Consider the following 15,213-nt stretch of genomic DNA (forward strand, 5'->3'; position numbering starts at 1 on the left):
TGCTCTTCCCCTGTGGACATGGCCTACCTGTTTTCCAGGTGAGGGCTGTACCTCAGCTGCTTCTTGCTTCCAACCTGCCTCCCATTTGCCTTGCTGCAAGCAGTGAGCTTGTTGCCGGGAGGGGAGCAGCTGGTGAGTGTGTGTGGGCATGTGGGCACGCGTGTGCACTCAGTCGCACGCATTCAGAATCCTTCCCACGAGAGATTATATTTGCAAATTGATGGTCATTGAGGCCTTCCCTAGACCCTTCCCTAGACAACCCCCGCTCCAGATATAGAGACTACCTTTCAAGACCACACGTATTTTGCATCTGAAGAGGTCAGAGATGGGAGGAAAGAGGTCAAACCAACCTTGGTGTTGGACAGAGTCCTCCAAGATGGCAACTTTATGAGGAGCAGATTGAAACAGGCAGAGAATGATGCACATTTTCAAGGATGCCAGAGTTTTATTTTGGCTTTTGCAATTATAACAGTGGACATTAATCATGTCACTTTCATTTTTTTTAATTTTTTTTAAATTTTTTTTAACGTTTATTTATTTTTGAGACAGAGAGAGACAGAGAATGAACTGGGGAGGAGCAGAGAGAGAGGGAGACACAGAATTGGAAGCAGGCTCCAGGCTCTGAGCTGTCAGCACAGAGCCCGACGCGGGGCTCGAACTCACGGACCGTGAGATCATGACCTGAGCTGAAGTCGGACGCCCAACCGACCAAGCCACCCAGGCGCCCCTAATCATGTCACTTTTAAATGTAATGTACACATACAGCCAGCTGAGCATTTTCTAGGGCCTAAGTAAAATGCCACGTGGGAGATTCTCTGAGCCCTTCGCTGAGTTAGGCTTCAAATATGTGATGTGAAGGGATACTAAATGTAGAAGTAATTTGTTTAAGACAGCATAAACTCTTTCACCGAACTGTACATGAAGAACACCTTGCAATTCTTTCCCGTGTGTTTTCTTTTTTTTTTTTTTCCCCCTCTTCTGTCCCTTTCTGTGAGTCGGGAAACTGCCAGTCCTTCCTCTAGGAAGTTTGTTCCGTTTGCTCAGCCCAGCAATCAGCTGACATGGAACACGCCCTCGCTCATAGTGCTCTGGGGCCCAGTGAGAACATTGTAGAAGCTAGACATGACCCTCATCCTGCCAGATAAACTGGGGATACGGCATGAGCCCGGTGGTGCATTCAGGATGGAATGTTTAATCCTGAGTCCCTAGCAATCTTCCGTTTACCGTGCCTTCCTTTCTACTGATTTAATTAAGACATAATGTGTACAATTCTCCAGCAGAACAGCCTCCAAGGAAAGCCTTCGTGTTTACGGACATAAATGGGTTTTGAGACTACGCAATGGAAAAACCAAAATGAGTAGAAAAAGCACAGGGGACTGGAGGACAGCCTGTTAATGCTGGAGAACAGGAACCAGCTGCCATTGTTAGAACAACTTTGTGAAGGCAACACAGGCCAGATTGCTTTTGTGCCCAGAAGACCGTATTTATCCGTCCTCTTTTTTCTCTCCTTTGCACCCTAGGAGAAAGAACGATGAGAACATAACCCTAGAGACGCTTTGCCATGACCCCAAGGTTACCTACCATGGAATTGCTCTTGAAGACTCTGCTTCTCCCAAGTGTATTATGAAGGAAAAAAAGGTGTTGGGCGAGACTTTCTTTATGTGTTCCTGCAGCACCGATGAATGCAATGACTACATCATCTTCTCAGAAGGTGAGTCTTCTTCCCCTGAGTGTCTGGAGCCCCGCTTCCTCTGTGTCCAGAGTCTCAGGCTCCATCCTTCTGGGACTAGACAGGGAGCTTACGCTCTGTGGATTAGGAACCAGGCACCTGGCGGGACGAGGTGCTTAAGGAGTAACAGGGCTGGTCCTGGCCCAGAGCCAGTCTGGCTCATAGGGCCCACATTCTTCTTGGCCTGCAACCAGTTTCTTCCCCGACAGCAGTGGCTCTCCGTGCGGTCCCTGGAGCAGCCGCGGCGGCATCACCTGAAAACCTGTCAGCGACGCAGATTCCGGGTCCCCACCCCAGACTATGGAAGTAGAAACGCTGGGTGCAGGCCCCGCGATCTGTGTTTGAATAAGCCCCCCAGGTGATTCTGATGCCGCTGAAATATGAGAACTACTGGTCTAGAGATTGGAGGAGGCTGTCTTACTTTGAAGACTTACTTTGAATTAAGACAAGAAGTTTTGCGTACCTGTTCTCAGGATTTGTCTGAAGGGTGCTTACTAATGCCCCGTCTCTGAGGAGAGCTGAAATGCAGACAGAAAATAACGACCCAGGGTTTATAGGGAAAGATGAGATTAGAGTCTTGCCTCCATCTTTGAAGTTCAACATTCACTCAGCTTAAAAAGAGAGCACACACTATTCCTTCAGTTTAAACCACTATTCAGTGATTTTTAACCACAAAAATAGTATGTGTTCCTTATCAAAAATTCAGACAATCCACAGCCTGTAAAAATTTCAAATGGAAGTCCGTAAGTTTCCTCTCCTCACTCCCAACCCAGTAGATAATCAACATGAATAGTTTGTTGGATGCATACTTGTCTCTGTCATCCATTCATATTATCCTTCCTTATCCCCTCTGTTTCCCTATTTCCTCCCCCTCTCTCTTCCTTCCTTCCTTCAATCCATGCATCTGTCTGTCCGTCCATCCATCCATCCATCCATCCATCCAACTATCCATCCCATACCCTCATTCACCTTTCAGTGCAAATAGTTGATCATACTATAAATATTATTTGACAGTATTTTTTCACCCAGCCCCCTTACTTCTCCTTTTAAATAAGACAATACATATGGATATACTGCATGCCTTTTAATTATTGTCTAGAAGTTCCATAACGTGGATTATCTTCTATGACTGATTTAACCATTCCCTGTTGGTGGATTATTTAGCTGTCTCCATTTTTCCACTTAATCCTACATTGAATATTGTTGCAAAAACGTCTTGTACATTTGTGCTAATATTTCTGTAAGATAGATTTCAGCCCCAAGGAGGTCTGATTCAATAAAAAATCCTTTTATTTTTTTATTTTTTATTTTATTTATTTATTTTTTTAATTTTTTTTTTCAACATTTATTTATTTTTGGGACAGAGAGAGACAGAGCATGAACGGGGGAGGGGCAGAGAGAGAGGGAGACACAGAATCGGAAACAGGCTCCAGGCTCTGAGCCATCAGCCCAGAGCCTGACGCGGGGCTCGAACTCACGGACCGCGAGATGGTGACCTGGCTGAAGTCGGACGCCCAACCGACTGCGCCACCCAGGCGCCCCAAAAAATCCTTTTAGAACACAAGTTGTGGGTTTACGCAGCATCCCTGCTGCTATGTATACCCCAGCGATGGAAAACGAGGTCTCATGCTTTGTGTATGGTGCTCATGAGCACTGCTGACCCACCTTTTTCTCTCTCTTTGTCTTTCGCCTCCTCCCGTTGCCCTCTTCTTGTCTAACCCCTTACCTATTCCAGATTCTCTGTACAGAGTCAGACACGTTCATCTTGTCAGCACAACACTTTCGAAAATCACCCCTCCCTCCTATTTTCTCATCCTATAATCCGTTTGTCTCATTTTTCTTGTGTAATTTGAGTTAGGTGGGAAGATATAACTGTGTTAAATCACACTAAAGCGTGGTAACACCTGATATACTGACTTAACACATTAACCTTCCCCAAGTAGTTCACCTTTTCAAAGAACTCCCAGTCTAAGGTTAAGGGATTAATCTCTAATAGTAGAATATCCAAACAAGTTTATTGCCATCGATGAAACTTTTCTCTCCTTTTGCAAACTGGTTTATCCACAGTGGAAGAGTTTATTCTGTCCAGAAGGGACAAAAGTTAGTAAATGGCCTCAAAGTTGAATATATAGTTGTATTACTATAAGCTTTTAAGATATTAATGACTTCAGGGGCGCCTAGGTGGCTCAGTCAGTTAGGTATCTAACTTTGGCCCAGGTCATGATCTCACAGTTCATGGGTTGGAGCCCCACATCCGACTCTGCACTGACAGCCCAGAGGCTGCTTTGGATCCTCTGTCTCCCTCTCTGTCTCTGCCCCACCCCAGCCTGTGTTCTCATTCTCTCTGTCTCTCTCTCTCTCTCAAAAATAAATAAACATTAAAAAAAAAAAGAGGGGCCAAAATTCTTCTTAAAAAAAAAAAAAGAAGAAGATATTAATGACTTCAGTTTGCAGTATATTTCGACTCAGGTGATCATCATGGGCCCATGTCTGTACTTTCCCTCTTATTCGTTATCAGACTATTTCTTTCCTTATGAGGTAAGATAATCAGCATAAAGGCAGTTTCTCATTTACAACTCAGGAAATCCAGCACAGCTGATGACTGGATTGTCTGGATGACTTCAAAGTCTCTTAAAAATGCTCCAGGGAGTGTTTGCCTTTTAGGCATCTCCCTTCTCTGCAGTGGGATAATTCCTCCATGTAAAACGCCACATAATTAGCAACATTTGGGGATCCACATCCCTTCTTACTGCCACCATCTCTTTCTTATGCTGAGGAATGAAATGTCTTGAAGCAATTTTTATTTCTCCATTCCACGTCAAATAAGATGTCAAACACAAACACTATCAAGTGTTTTATGCTGTATTTTTATTCGTACGGTGCTCTGTTCTTGTTGCCAGATTTCTGATCTGCAAACGCTGTGAGTGATAATTACTCACATCTTCCATTGTTCTTAAATATTTAAGGGCAAAAGGTAAGCCACATGGTTTTCCTTTGAAATGCAGATCTTATTTCCAGGGCTATTAGCCGTGATAGCTGACATTCAGCGAGAATGAATCCTGTCTCTGAAAGATTCTCTCTTGCTAAAAGGTGTTGTGTAGAATTCCGAGAAGTCCCAGTCCGCCCCTGGACTCCCCCAGACCGAAGATTCCAGCTAGAAGAGCGGGTGGTTGTGTTAGTCCTTCTTGATGGCCTCGTGACAGCTGCTAGTCAGAGGAGACCTGTGAGGCTCCAGGACCGAGCATAGAATGTGGGAGGAGGGAACCCTGAGCAAACAGCTGTCCTGTTCACTTGCAGAGGACACATCCACTTTGCAGAGACATTATGCGGTGATCGATCTCCCACTGAACCTTTAAGAATCAAACGCAACCACTCGGCTTTATTCATTCCATAAACGGTTTCCAAGCGCAGTGAGGACACTCAATTTGCAGCGCTCAGAGCAAGGAGATGATTTTTTTGCTGTTTTAGGAAAGAGAAACAGTGTAGTGTAATTGGTTAAGAGTGGGAGCCCGAGGTGGGTTCCCTGCATCCATGGCCTGTTCTACTACTTATGAGCTTTGCCACCTTGGGCCAGTTACCTGATGTCTCCCTGCTTCAGTCCTCTTGGGTATGAAATGGAAATTAAAGGGCAGGGTTGGGGGCTGGGGCGGTGTTGTGATGTTGTCAGAATTGAATAGATGCGTGCGTGCGGAGCCCTTACGTCAGTGCCCAGTACAGCGTGGGGAGTCACTCCTCGCTGCTGGAGTTCGCTGGGCTTTTTGTACAGGATTTGGCACTTTTGGTTAAGACATGGGCCAGGACTGTGCGGTGCCTAGGTCTCCTCCGGCACTGAGGTCGTGCGGTCGGGTTTTGACCATGGCATGCCGGCAGAGCATTGAGACCCCTCTCGCATACACGGGGGGGCTTGCTTTGCTGGACTCTGAGCCTCATCATCCGCATGCCTTCACAGAGGAAGGGGAGCGTATTGGGTCTAGGATTTCTAATCTCAAAGCTAACCACAGCCCTGACATCGCAGGATAATATTACAAATTAGGCACGTTGTTCCTGTTTTGACTCAGAATCACAGCAGGAGGCAGCTAAATAAAACTAGGAAGACTCACAAGTGCCTTTCAGATTAGTGATGAGGGTAATCACACTCTGTCCTTGCTACAGGGATTCACCCCCTCTTCTTTTTTCCAGCTGAACGCTTGCTTGGGGCCACGTGCCCGTCTCACTGAATGGCCCGCCACTGTTGACCGCCTAGTGCTGATAGTGGGGGGGCCTGTGGCCTGGGGTGGCTGGGAGTTACAGGTGGTGCCGGGAGGGCCCAGCTCAGTAGCCAGCGCACAGTAGGTACCTTCTGTTTTACTCCTTCCTCCCTGGGAAAGGAGAACCCCGTGCCAAGGAGCACAGCTCTCCTGCATGGTGGAAACCTTTCATACACGGAGTGTTGGCACACCAGCATTACCAGGGAGCTTGCTAGATGTACACAGCCTGCGGGACCTATTGCATCAGCATCTGCCCTGGAACCGTGTCCTTGGTGATTTGTTTGCACGCTGAAGTGTGAAAAGCACTGGTGTGAACTCACCCAGCTAGGCACGGCACCGGAGATGGGTCTCGTTAAGTTCATGCTGGCAACTTGCTGAGCTAATCAACCCAAGAGGAGTGCATTTGGTCTTAAACCTGGTTCTTTGGAAATGAGCTAAATATACTGTACTCGGTCCATTCATGAATCGCGTAACGGAACTCCCCAGGGAAATGTGAGTGTTTTTCAACAGTGATGGTAAAGTTCATTTCTTTTTTTTTTTTTAATTTTTTTTTTTAACATTTATTTATTTTTGAGACAGAGAGAGACAGAGCATGAATGGGGGAGGGGCAGAGAGAGAGGGAGACACAGAACCGGAAGCAGGCTCCAGGCTCTGGGCCATCAGCCCAGAGCCTGATGCGGGGCTCGAATTCACGGACCGCGAGATCGTGACCTGAGCTGAAGTCGGATGCTCAACCGACTGAGCCATCCAGGCTCCCCAGAGTTCATTTCTTGATACACCTTCTTACACACCTGATGTCTTGTACATCAAGTGTACAGACTTTGTGCTAGCGTCTGCATGTAGATATCAGGCTCCTTTTAGGTAACATTTCTTTCGTTTGCATGATAATGTTTATGCTAATTTGTCTGCGGGATTTGTCCCCTAATACTTCCCAAAGCAAGAAGACATTTAGGAATGCTTTTAAGACGTTGTTCTCAATTGGGTCTACAGAGGAGATGTTTAATAGCCCCGGGGAGCCCTGGACAAGTAATAGAGTAACGTTACAAAGAGTTTGCCTGAATCAGTTTGTTCTTCAGTTGTTTGTTATGGTCATCTGCCAGAGTTGGGTACGTGAAAAACAAGAAAGTGACTTATAGGAACTTCCTGCTCCCAGGTGACTGGGCTCCTGGCCATCCCACCTTTCCTCTTGACTTGGAGCTGAGCTGCTCATTCTAGAAATGGGCTCTGCAGGAAAGGGAATTAGCATTAAACTCAAGTCGTGAACTTTGAAAAGTTTGGTTTTAAGGCCAGAGACCCAACGCCTTCCTTAACTGAAGAGCCAGAAAGCTGAAGAAGCCTTGTCCGAGGCCCAGGCCGTGGTAATTCATAGAACAGTTAGAACAATAGCAGCCGTGATCACTGCCTCAGGTTGAGAGTCTACTGTCGGTTGGCCACGTGGGCTAACTTGTCCACTTGCAGGGATGTTGTCTTGTTTCCCAGAGTCCTATTTTTTTTTTCTGCCATCATTTTTTTTTTCAGCTTTACTGAGGCATTATAGACAAATACAACTGTAAGACATTTAGAATAGACACATACATTATGAAAGGATTCCTCTCATCTAGTTAAACACATCCATCACCCCACCTATTTGTGTGTATGTGAGAACATTTAAACGCTACTTGCAAGTTCCGATTATTCAAGACCGCATTTTCAACTCTACTCACTGTGTTTTACATTAGATCCTCTGACCTTACTCACTTTGTAGCTGAAAATGTGTACCCTTTTATCAACCTCTCTCCATTTCTCTGACCCTCCAGGCCCTGGCAACCACTTTTCTACTGTTTATGAGTTTGACTTTTTTTTTTTTTAAATTTTTTTTTTTTTTAACGTTTATTTATTTTTGAGACAGAGAGAGACAGAGCATGAACAGGGGAGGGGCAGAGAGAGAGGGAGACACAGAATCCGAAACAGGCTCCAGGCTCCGAGCTGTCAGCACAGAGCCCGCCGCGGGGCTCGAACTCACGGACCGTGAGATCATGACCTGAGCCGAAGTCGAACGCTTAACCGACCAAGCCACCCAGGCGCCCCTTGACTTTTTTTTTTTAAGAGTCCACATAAGAAGTGATGACATGCGGTATTTGTCTTTCTCTGCCTGGCTTTTTTTTCTTTTTTTTTTCACTTAGCTTAATGCCTTCAAGGTCCATCCATGTTGTTGTGAATGGCAGAATTCTCTTCTTATGGCTGTATATGGATATATTCCACATCTTCTTTATTGAGTCACTCATTAATGAACACTCAGGTTATTTCTATATCTCAGCCATTATGGATTTATCCTGCAGTGAATATGGGAGTATAGATATGTCTTTGAGAGCCTGTTTTTATTTCCTTGGGTTATTTACCCCAAAGTCAGGTTGCTGGATAGTATGGTATTTCTATTTTTAATTTTTTGAGGAACCACCGTACTGTTTTCCATAGTGGCTGCTACCTTCCCACCAGCAGTCCCAACATTTTCCTTTTCTCTCCTTCCTTGCCAGTGCTTGTCCTCTCCTATTTTTTTTGAGTCACATTTTTTTTAGGCTGAAATGAGTCCCATGAAAGAAGCTTATCTACACTTTTCATTTTACTCCCAAAGAAATGGGTCTCCAGAGAGTAGCATGCATTTCCCAAGATCCCACCGTTGGTTCTCCAGCTTTTACCCACAGAGAATCAGAGAATCTCGTCTCTTCTTCAGGGAGTGCCCTCACCCTTCCACAGTCAGGTCTGGTTGGGGGTGGGGTGGGTCGTGTATGCTTTTTAAATCAGGCTTACACCCGTGGAAGTTTGCACCCTTCACATAAGGGGCTGCCTGTTCTGTGGGCACATGACTGGTCACTGAACCGCAATACACAGTCACCATTCAGCAAGTCCTTGGCAAGAAGTACAACCTCAGGCTTCCACTGTTCATGGGTTTGTGAGAAACGTTTATCACGTAAAGAATGGCCAGCAGGATGCCCATCTCTTGAGAAGCTCATGGTTCCCCCCAGTAAGATGATCCGAGTTTACATCCCAACTAAGCGACTTATAAACTGTCCCTTGAGTGGACTACTTCGCCTCGGCGTTCCCCTCTGAAAAATAGGGATAGAAATAGTGTTTCCTATGCCCAGGATAAGTGTGAGGATAAATGACTTCATTCACTTAGGGGACTTAGAATAGTACCTGGATCAGAGCAAGTCTTCAATAAACGTTGTCTGTAAATATTGACTATTACTTATCGCTGGATTCAGCCAGATGATCAAGGAGCTTTGTGCACTGAAATCAGGGTGATATGTTCACGGTAAGGAATGCTGTTGGGGAAACTGTTCCCTGCATTGTGGTGGAATCTTCAGGAGGAAGCCGGGAGAAATTTCTCTCAGCTCTCTGCCTTAGAAAGATCGTTCCCCTCTGGGCCCCCGTTTGTGTCTGATCTTATGGACACTTTGAAGCATATAGAACAGAGGTCAGCAAACTTTTTTGCTAAAGGACCAGTTGGGAAATAGTTTTTGGCTTTCTGGGCCACAGAGTCTGCCTCCTGCGGCTGCTCAGCCCTGCCGTGGAAGCAGCTAGAGACAGCCTGTAAGCAAGTGGATGCAGCTGTGTTCCAGTAACACTTCATTTACAGAAACAGACTTCAACCCCCGATGGAGAGCGTGTTTTTCGTACACCCCCCTTCAGTACCAACTGAGTTGAGCGTCTAGCAAGTAATGTGGCTACTGACACCACCCCTGCCTGCCTGTATTCCACATTTATCTTCTGTTTACCTTCATTCCACAACCCGCCTTTTACTTTTGTTGTCTTCTTTCCCTACTGTCTCTATCTGTAGGTGACATGAGATTTTTGTTGTTGTTGTTGTTAAACAGGATGGGACTATCAGTAAACACATCAATTATTTGTCATCAACTTAGAAACGAGGACTCTAGAAACCACTTCTGACTCAGAGTTCAACCGATGTGGTTAAACAGAGAAACAGACCGTCCGATACAGGCTGCCACCCAGTGTGTTGTCTCATTGCTGACGTGCCAGCTACGTGCAGACTTTTGCAGTTAGCATGCCCTTGAACCTGAGAGGCTGAGAGAAGAGAGACCAGGGCTCCCGGTAGCCACAGAGTTCCATTCCTTCCTCTCTCATTGTAGAATTTCTTTTAAATGAAAACAGCCTCTTCGGTTTGCAAGCCTAACTCTGGCAGGAAGACAAATGATTTTTTTACAGTATCAGACACGCGGTTTCCTGTCTGTGTTTAACTTGCTAGCAGAACATCTCAGCCAGCTGGTTCCCCCCGGACCTATTGTGACCTTAATAACATGGCCTCGCGCCATCCAGCACACGCACTCCGTGTATCGATCCCATGCCTCGTGCACTTTATTGACTCGTATCGGTTTCTGAGTCGGAGAGGACCTGGGAGCACCGCCCCCTTTCCCTTAAATCCCACTTTGTGTTTGTTCCGTCCCAGCATCACGGGGCTGGCTTCTTGGGGAAACTCTTCGTTCTCACGTGGAAGAAATGAGAAGAATAAAGGGGCTTTGGCAGCTCCGTGAGTTCTGGGTGTGCTGCCTTTGAACTGTGCAGTCGCTACTCAAAATAGCTGGCTCGCCAGCTGTGCGTTTTTGTTGCAGGAGAAGCAAACCAGATTTACTTTCTGGTCTCATTGTAGGAGAAAAAAGTTAAGTGTGGAAATATGGTTGTGAAGAGTTGTTAGAAGAGGAAGAAAATTATGGATTAAACTCACTGGTTTCATTCCTGGGAAGAGAAGTCAGTTATTTGAGGTGATGATTCAGTGCTGAAGGAGCCTTTGGTTATGAATGAGCTAGGTTAGAAAGCATCCTCTGAATCTGTGAATACGGCCTATGTCTGGCCAAGGAAATAATAAAGATCGTACATGCCAGAGGGCATTGTGACTCAGTCAAGTGCAGCTTAGAATGTATTTGTGGCATCTCCGGGCAAAGCAACTCGCCTTTGTAGATTTTTTTTTTTTTTTTTTTTTCCCCTAAGCAGCAAAGTAAACAAAGATGCTCTGAGGTTAGATGTGGTTGCTGGTTGTGAATCTATCTACAATGGAACCTCATTCCACTGTGAATCATGGCAGAGTGGAATCTCGAATCCCATCCACTTGGATGTGAGTGACCAGTTAAACATTTGGTCCAATGAGGTGGGACATCTGTAGTCTCTCATCACCCCCATGACCACCTCCTTGTGCTGTACAAACAACACATGGATGGGTGACCGTGAAAAGGGTCCACAGAGACCCTTTGGCTATTTTACAAGTGTCTCAGCGCCCCACCAGTGGAAAAACACCAGGAAGCTAGCTAACCACCATGAAATTGACTTTCATTTCCGCTCATACTAAACTCCAGAGGCTGTATTTACCACCAGTTGGACATCTGGCTGACAAGACTTTGTAAAATCTTTTCTGATCCTGAAATCACTCCTGCATGGTGCTAATTATGTAAATATCAAATTTACCAGCAATCATTATACATTCATTAAGAACGAACCTTTTTTTTTTTTTTTTTTATCTTTTGCTTTAGAGAACAGTATGAAAACCAATACGTGGGTGTACAGGAAGTCCACTTTGACTTCATGTGAGGAATAAATTTTTAAATATCCCAGTGTTTAGACCTTATCCTAGATCTAAGCTAGATCTATTGGGATTAGATTGTGTTATGATTTACAGAGGAGTGGGGTCCATCCATTGTAACATTTCATCATTTTAAGGACATAACTCATGTTTTTACTTAAAAAAAAAAAATGTACCTCACATTGCCTCATTAGGATATAGCATGTTCCATTGTCAAGAACGATTGATCCGGAGCACCTGGGTGGCTCGGTTGGTTAAGGGTTCAACTCTTGACTTTGGCTCACGTGATGATCTCACGGTTTGTGAGTTCAAGCCCCACATCAGGCTCCACGCTGACAGCACTGAGCCTGCTTGGGATTCTTTCTCTCCCTCTCTCTCTCTGCCCCTCCCCTGCTTGTTCTCTGTCTCTCTCAACATAAATTTAAAAAATACAGTTTAAAAAAATCCAATTGATCCTAAATGTAGGCATTAACTCCTTCCATTCCTTCTTTTTCCAGGTCCCATCCTATTCAGAATACCTATTTCTCCCATCCAGCTGAAGTCGTTCTCTGCTTTGGCTGCACTTTGGAAACACCTGAGAGGCTTTAAAAACCACTCATTAACTGGGTCTTAGCCCTGTAGTTTCAGACTTAATTGGTCTGAGTCCTGGTATCAGGATTAAAAAAAAAAAAAAAACAACACAACTCCCTAAGATATTCTAATATGCAGCCAGTGTTGGGAACCACTGAACTCAAGACAGTTTGTTCTGCCAAATATTTTTCTATTTTTCATCATGTACCTCATATAACCTGGAAAAGAATGGTAACAATTAGAGAATGGCAACCACCACAGGAAGTAGCTAAAATGCAGCCTTGTAGGTTAGAGGAGGAGAAAAACAACCAAACAAAATACCTGTATTACCACATCCCTGAGGAACAGGAGGGTTCTCTAACACAGGGTAATACCGTGCTCTCTGTAACTTACAAGCAGCTACTCCCGAACAAGGCCAAGCGCGTTCCTGGGTGGAGGCATCCGAGGTGTTAGAACTGGTGAACTTGTATGGTATCCTTTGAAACCTCGAAGTGTGACTGGAAGGTAGGATGGAAAACTGGGGTACCATTGCCCCAGCAAAGACAAGGTGGGGCGGGAGGTGGGGAGGTGTGCACATTTGGAGGAGGTGGAGACCCTCAGGTGGGAGGAACTGCAACAAGCTGTGGTTCACGTGGAAAAAGCCAGAAAAAGGGGCAAGTTGTGTTTCAAGTGACCGAAGGGGGATTGATAGTGTGAATAATTAACATGCTTTTCCAAAGTGGTCGGAAGACTAACACGAAGAAAAATGTGGCCCCATAGAACATCTGTCAGGTTGAGGCTCTGCCCGGGGAGAAATAGGCATTCATACGATAGGTGATCATTTCTTGGGCAAAGCCCGGCATGACTTAGGCTCTCTGTTAATGTTGGTTGCCCTCCTAAAGCCACAGCAACAGAAGTAGCAGGAATCTGTATCCCAAGGAGGGACGGGAAGGACGATGAGCATGGTGGAAGGAGTGCCTATCTACCATGGCAGAAACAGAATCAGGGTTTTAGTTGCCTGGGATGGATGGCCAGTAATAATGAAACTTAACAGATCCATGTAAAATCAGGCATATGGGTCCAGGCGATTGATTGCAGAAAAGTAGCTTGCCAAAAGCTGGCTTGGCATCTGTTCATGTGATAAAGACCCCAGGGTTTACAGGTGAGTTAAGGTCACATTAAATTCAGGCTGATCTGACCGAGAGCATCAAAACAAAACCATAGAACCAACTAACCAACGAGTCTTCAACTGTGCTCGTAGGAAGGGGCATGAGAGTCCCAGTTAAACTTTGCGACACAGATAACATTCCAAGTATTGTGGCTGGGTCTAGAGAAACATGGAGAATCATGAATAACAAGAGTGATTTCAGAGAATACATCACTTCACACTTAGAAAACGGACCTGGCATTTATTGGGTGCCTGCCATATGTTGGGCAGGCCGACTTTAGAGTCTGACACATAGATCTTTTTTTTTTTTTTTTTTTTCCTCAACGTTTTTTTATTTATTTTTGGGACAGAGAGAGACAGAGCATTAACGGGGGAGGGGCAGAGAGAGAGGGAGACACAGAATCGGAAACAGGCTCCAGGCTCCGAGCCATCAGCCCAGAACCTGACGCGGGGCTCGAACTCACGGACCGCAAGATCGTGACCTGGCTGAAGTCGGACGCTTAACCGACTGCGCCACCCAGGCGCCCCCTGACACATAGATCTTTTGAAGAGCAATTGAAGGAAACGGAGATGTTCAACCTGAAAAAGAAATGATTTAGGGAAATGGGTGACATACTTACCAAGAGTTTAAGAGCTGTCATCTGTCCCATAGAAGAAGAAGCCATTTTGTCGTCTTTTACTCTAGAGAACAGCATGAAAACCAGTAAAAAATGGCCACATTTGATTTAATACAAAGAATAAGCTTAATATAAAGAATAAATAATAAACTATCCCAGTGTTCAGACTTTATCCTAATAGATCTACAGCTGGATCTATTGGCATTAGATTATGGAATGATTTACAGAGGAGTGGGGTCTCTCTGTTATAACATTTTGACTAGAGGTTTTATCTCTACCTCTCGAGAATATTCCAGAAGAGGTGGTCATACCCAACTAGACTACCAATAAGGCCCTTTTGTTGGGGAGAGAGGTGGAAGGAAACAATGTAAGGGAGACCACAGAAGGGGTGCAAGGGCTAGGGAATGGCTTAGTTTTGAAATATGTGTCATCGGAATAAAACAACCACGTGGCCTGGAGGGAAGACATCTTCCATTATTTTAGGAAGAATTATCCTCAGAGTCTGTCCAGAATGTCAAACAGTCCTGTCAATATTCTAGAAGTTAAATTCAATCGTCTGTGCCCAGTGAGCTCACTGTCCTTCTTTTGTTTAATTAGAATGATTTCTTTTTGTTTGCCTGAATCTAGTTGTTTGCTTTTTACTGAGACAATGAATGAAGAATCCTATCTCCTGCAGCAGCTGATTTCACTAGTAAATTCTCAGAGACCCTTTTCTCACTGGCTAGCACTGAATACAGTTCTACGAGGGCTTTGCAAACAGGTCCTTTACGAATTTGCTATGGGAGAGGGAAACCTCTCTGTGGCAGAGGACCAAGACTTATTCCATGTTTGCTGAAGCCCCACTTCTCAAAGTCTACTGTGTAAATGAAGCAGGAGGGAACTTTGTAAGATGCAGGTTCTGATTCAGGAATTTAGGACAGGCCTGAGATTCTGCATTTCAGATAAGTCCCCAGGAGACGCCTGCCCTGGCTGCTAGTCTGGGGGACACACTTTGTTGTTGTCGTTGTTTTATTTGAGTATGGTTGACATACAGTGTTATGTTAGTTTCAGGGGTACAACTGGGAACACGCTTTGAGCCGCAGAGAGCCAAGAGAGTCTTTCTGTATCATGCCACCAGATTTTTTTTTTTTTTTTTTGGATACAGAAAATGCTGGTAAGATATTAGAACTCCTCAGTTAGGAAGTGTGTGTGTGTGTGTGTGTGTGTGTGTGTGTCTGTAAAATATGGTGGCTTGGTGTGTGTGATGGGGCAAAACAGAGGAAAGCTGTATGGATATGCAATGTAACAAATAAAGAGATGCAATCTGTGTTGCTTCTTATGCAGTCCCTTATCTT

General features: G+C 45.0%; 1 protein-coding gene across 1 annotated transcript in view; it reads left to right on the forward strand.

Moving 5' to 3' along the window:
* TGFBR2 (transforming growth factor beta receptor 2) overlaps nt 1-15,213 on the forward strand; it is a 92,197-nt gene that overhangs the window by 41,977 nt on the left and 35,007 nt on the right. The window contains exon 3 of the mRNA XM_019422855.2: nt 1,521-1,711. Within this exon, the coding sequence (XP_019278400.1) occupies nt 1,521-1,711 (191 nt within the window). The remainder of the gene's footprint in view (nt 1-1,520; nt 1,712-15,213) is intronic.

The sequence above is a fragment of the Panthera pardus genome, unplaced genomic scaffold (assembly GCF_024362965.1).
Source record: "Panthera pardus isolate Hobbes unplaced genomic scaffold, ASM2436296v1 HiC_scaffold_16, whole genome shotgun sequence".
NCBI lineage: Eukaryota > Metazoa > Chordata > Mammalia > Carnivora > Felidae > Panthera > Panthera pardus.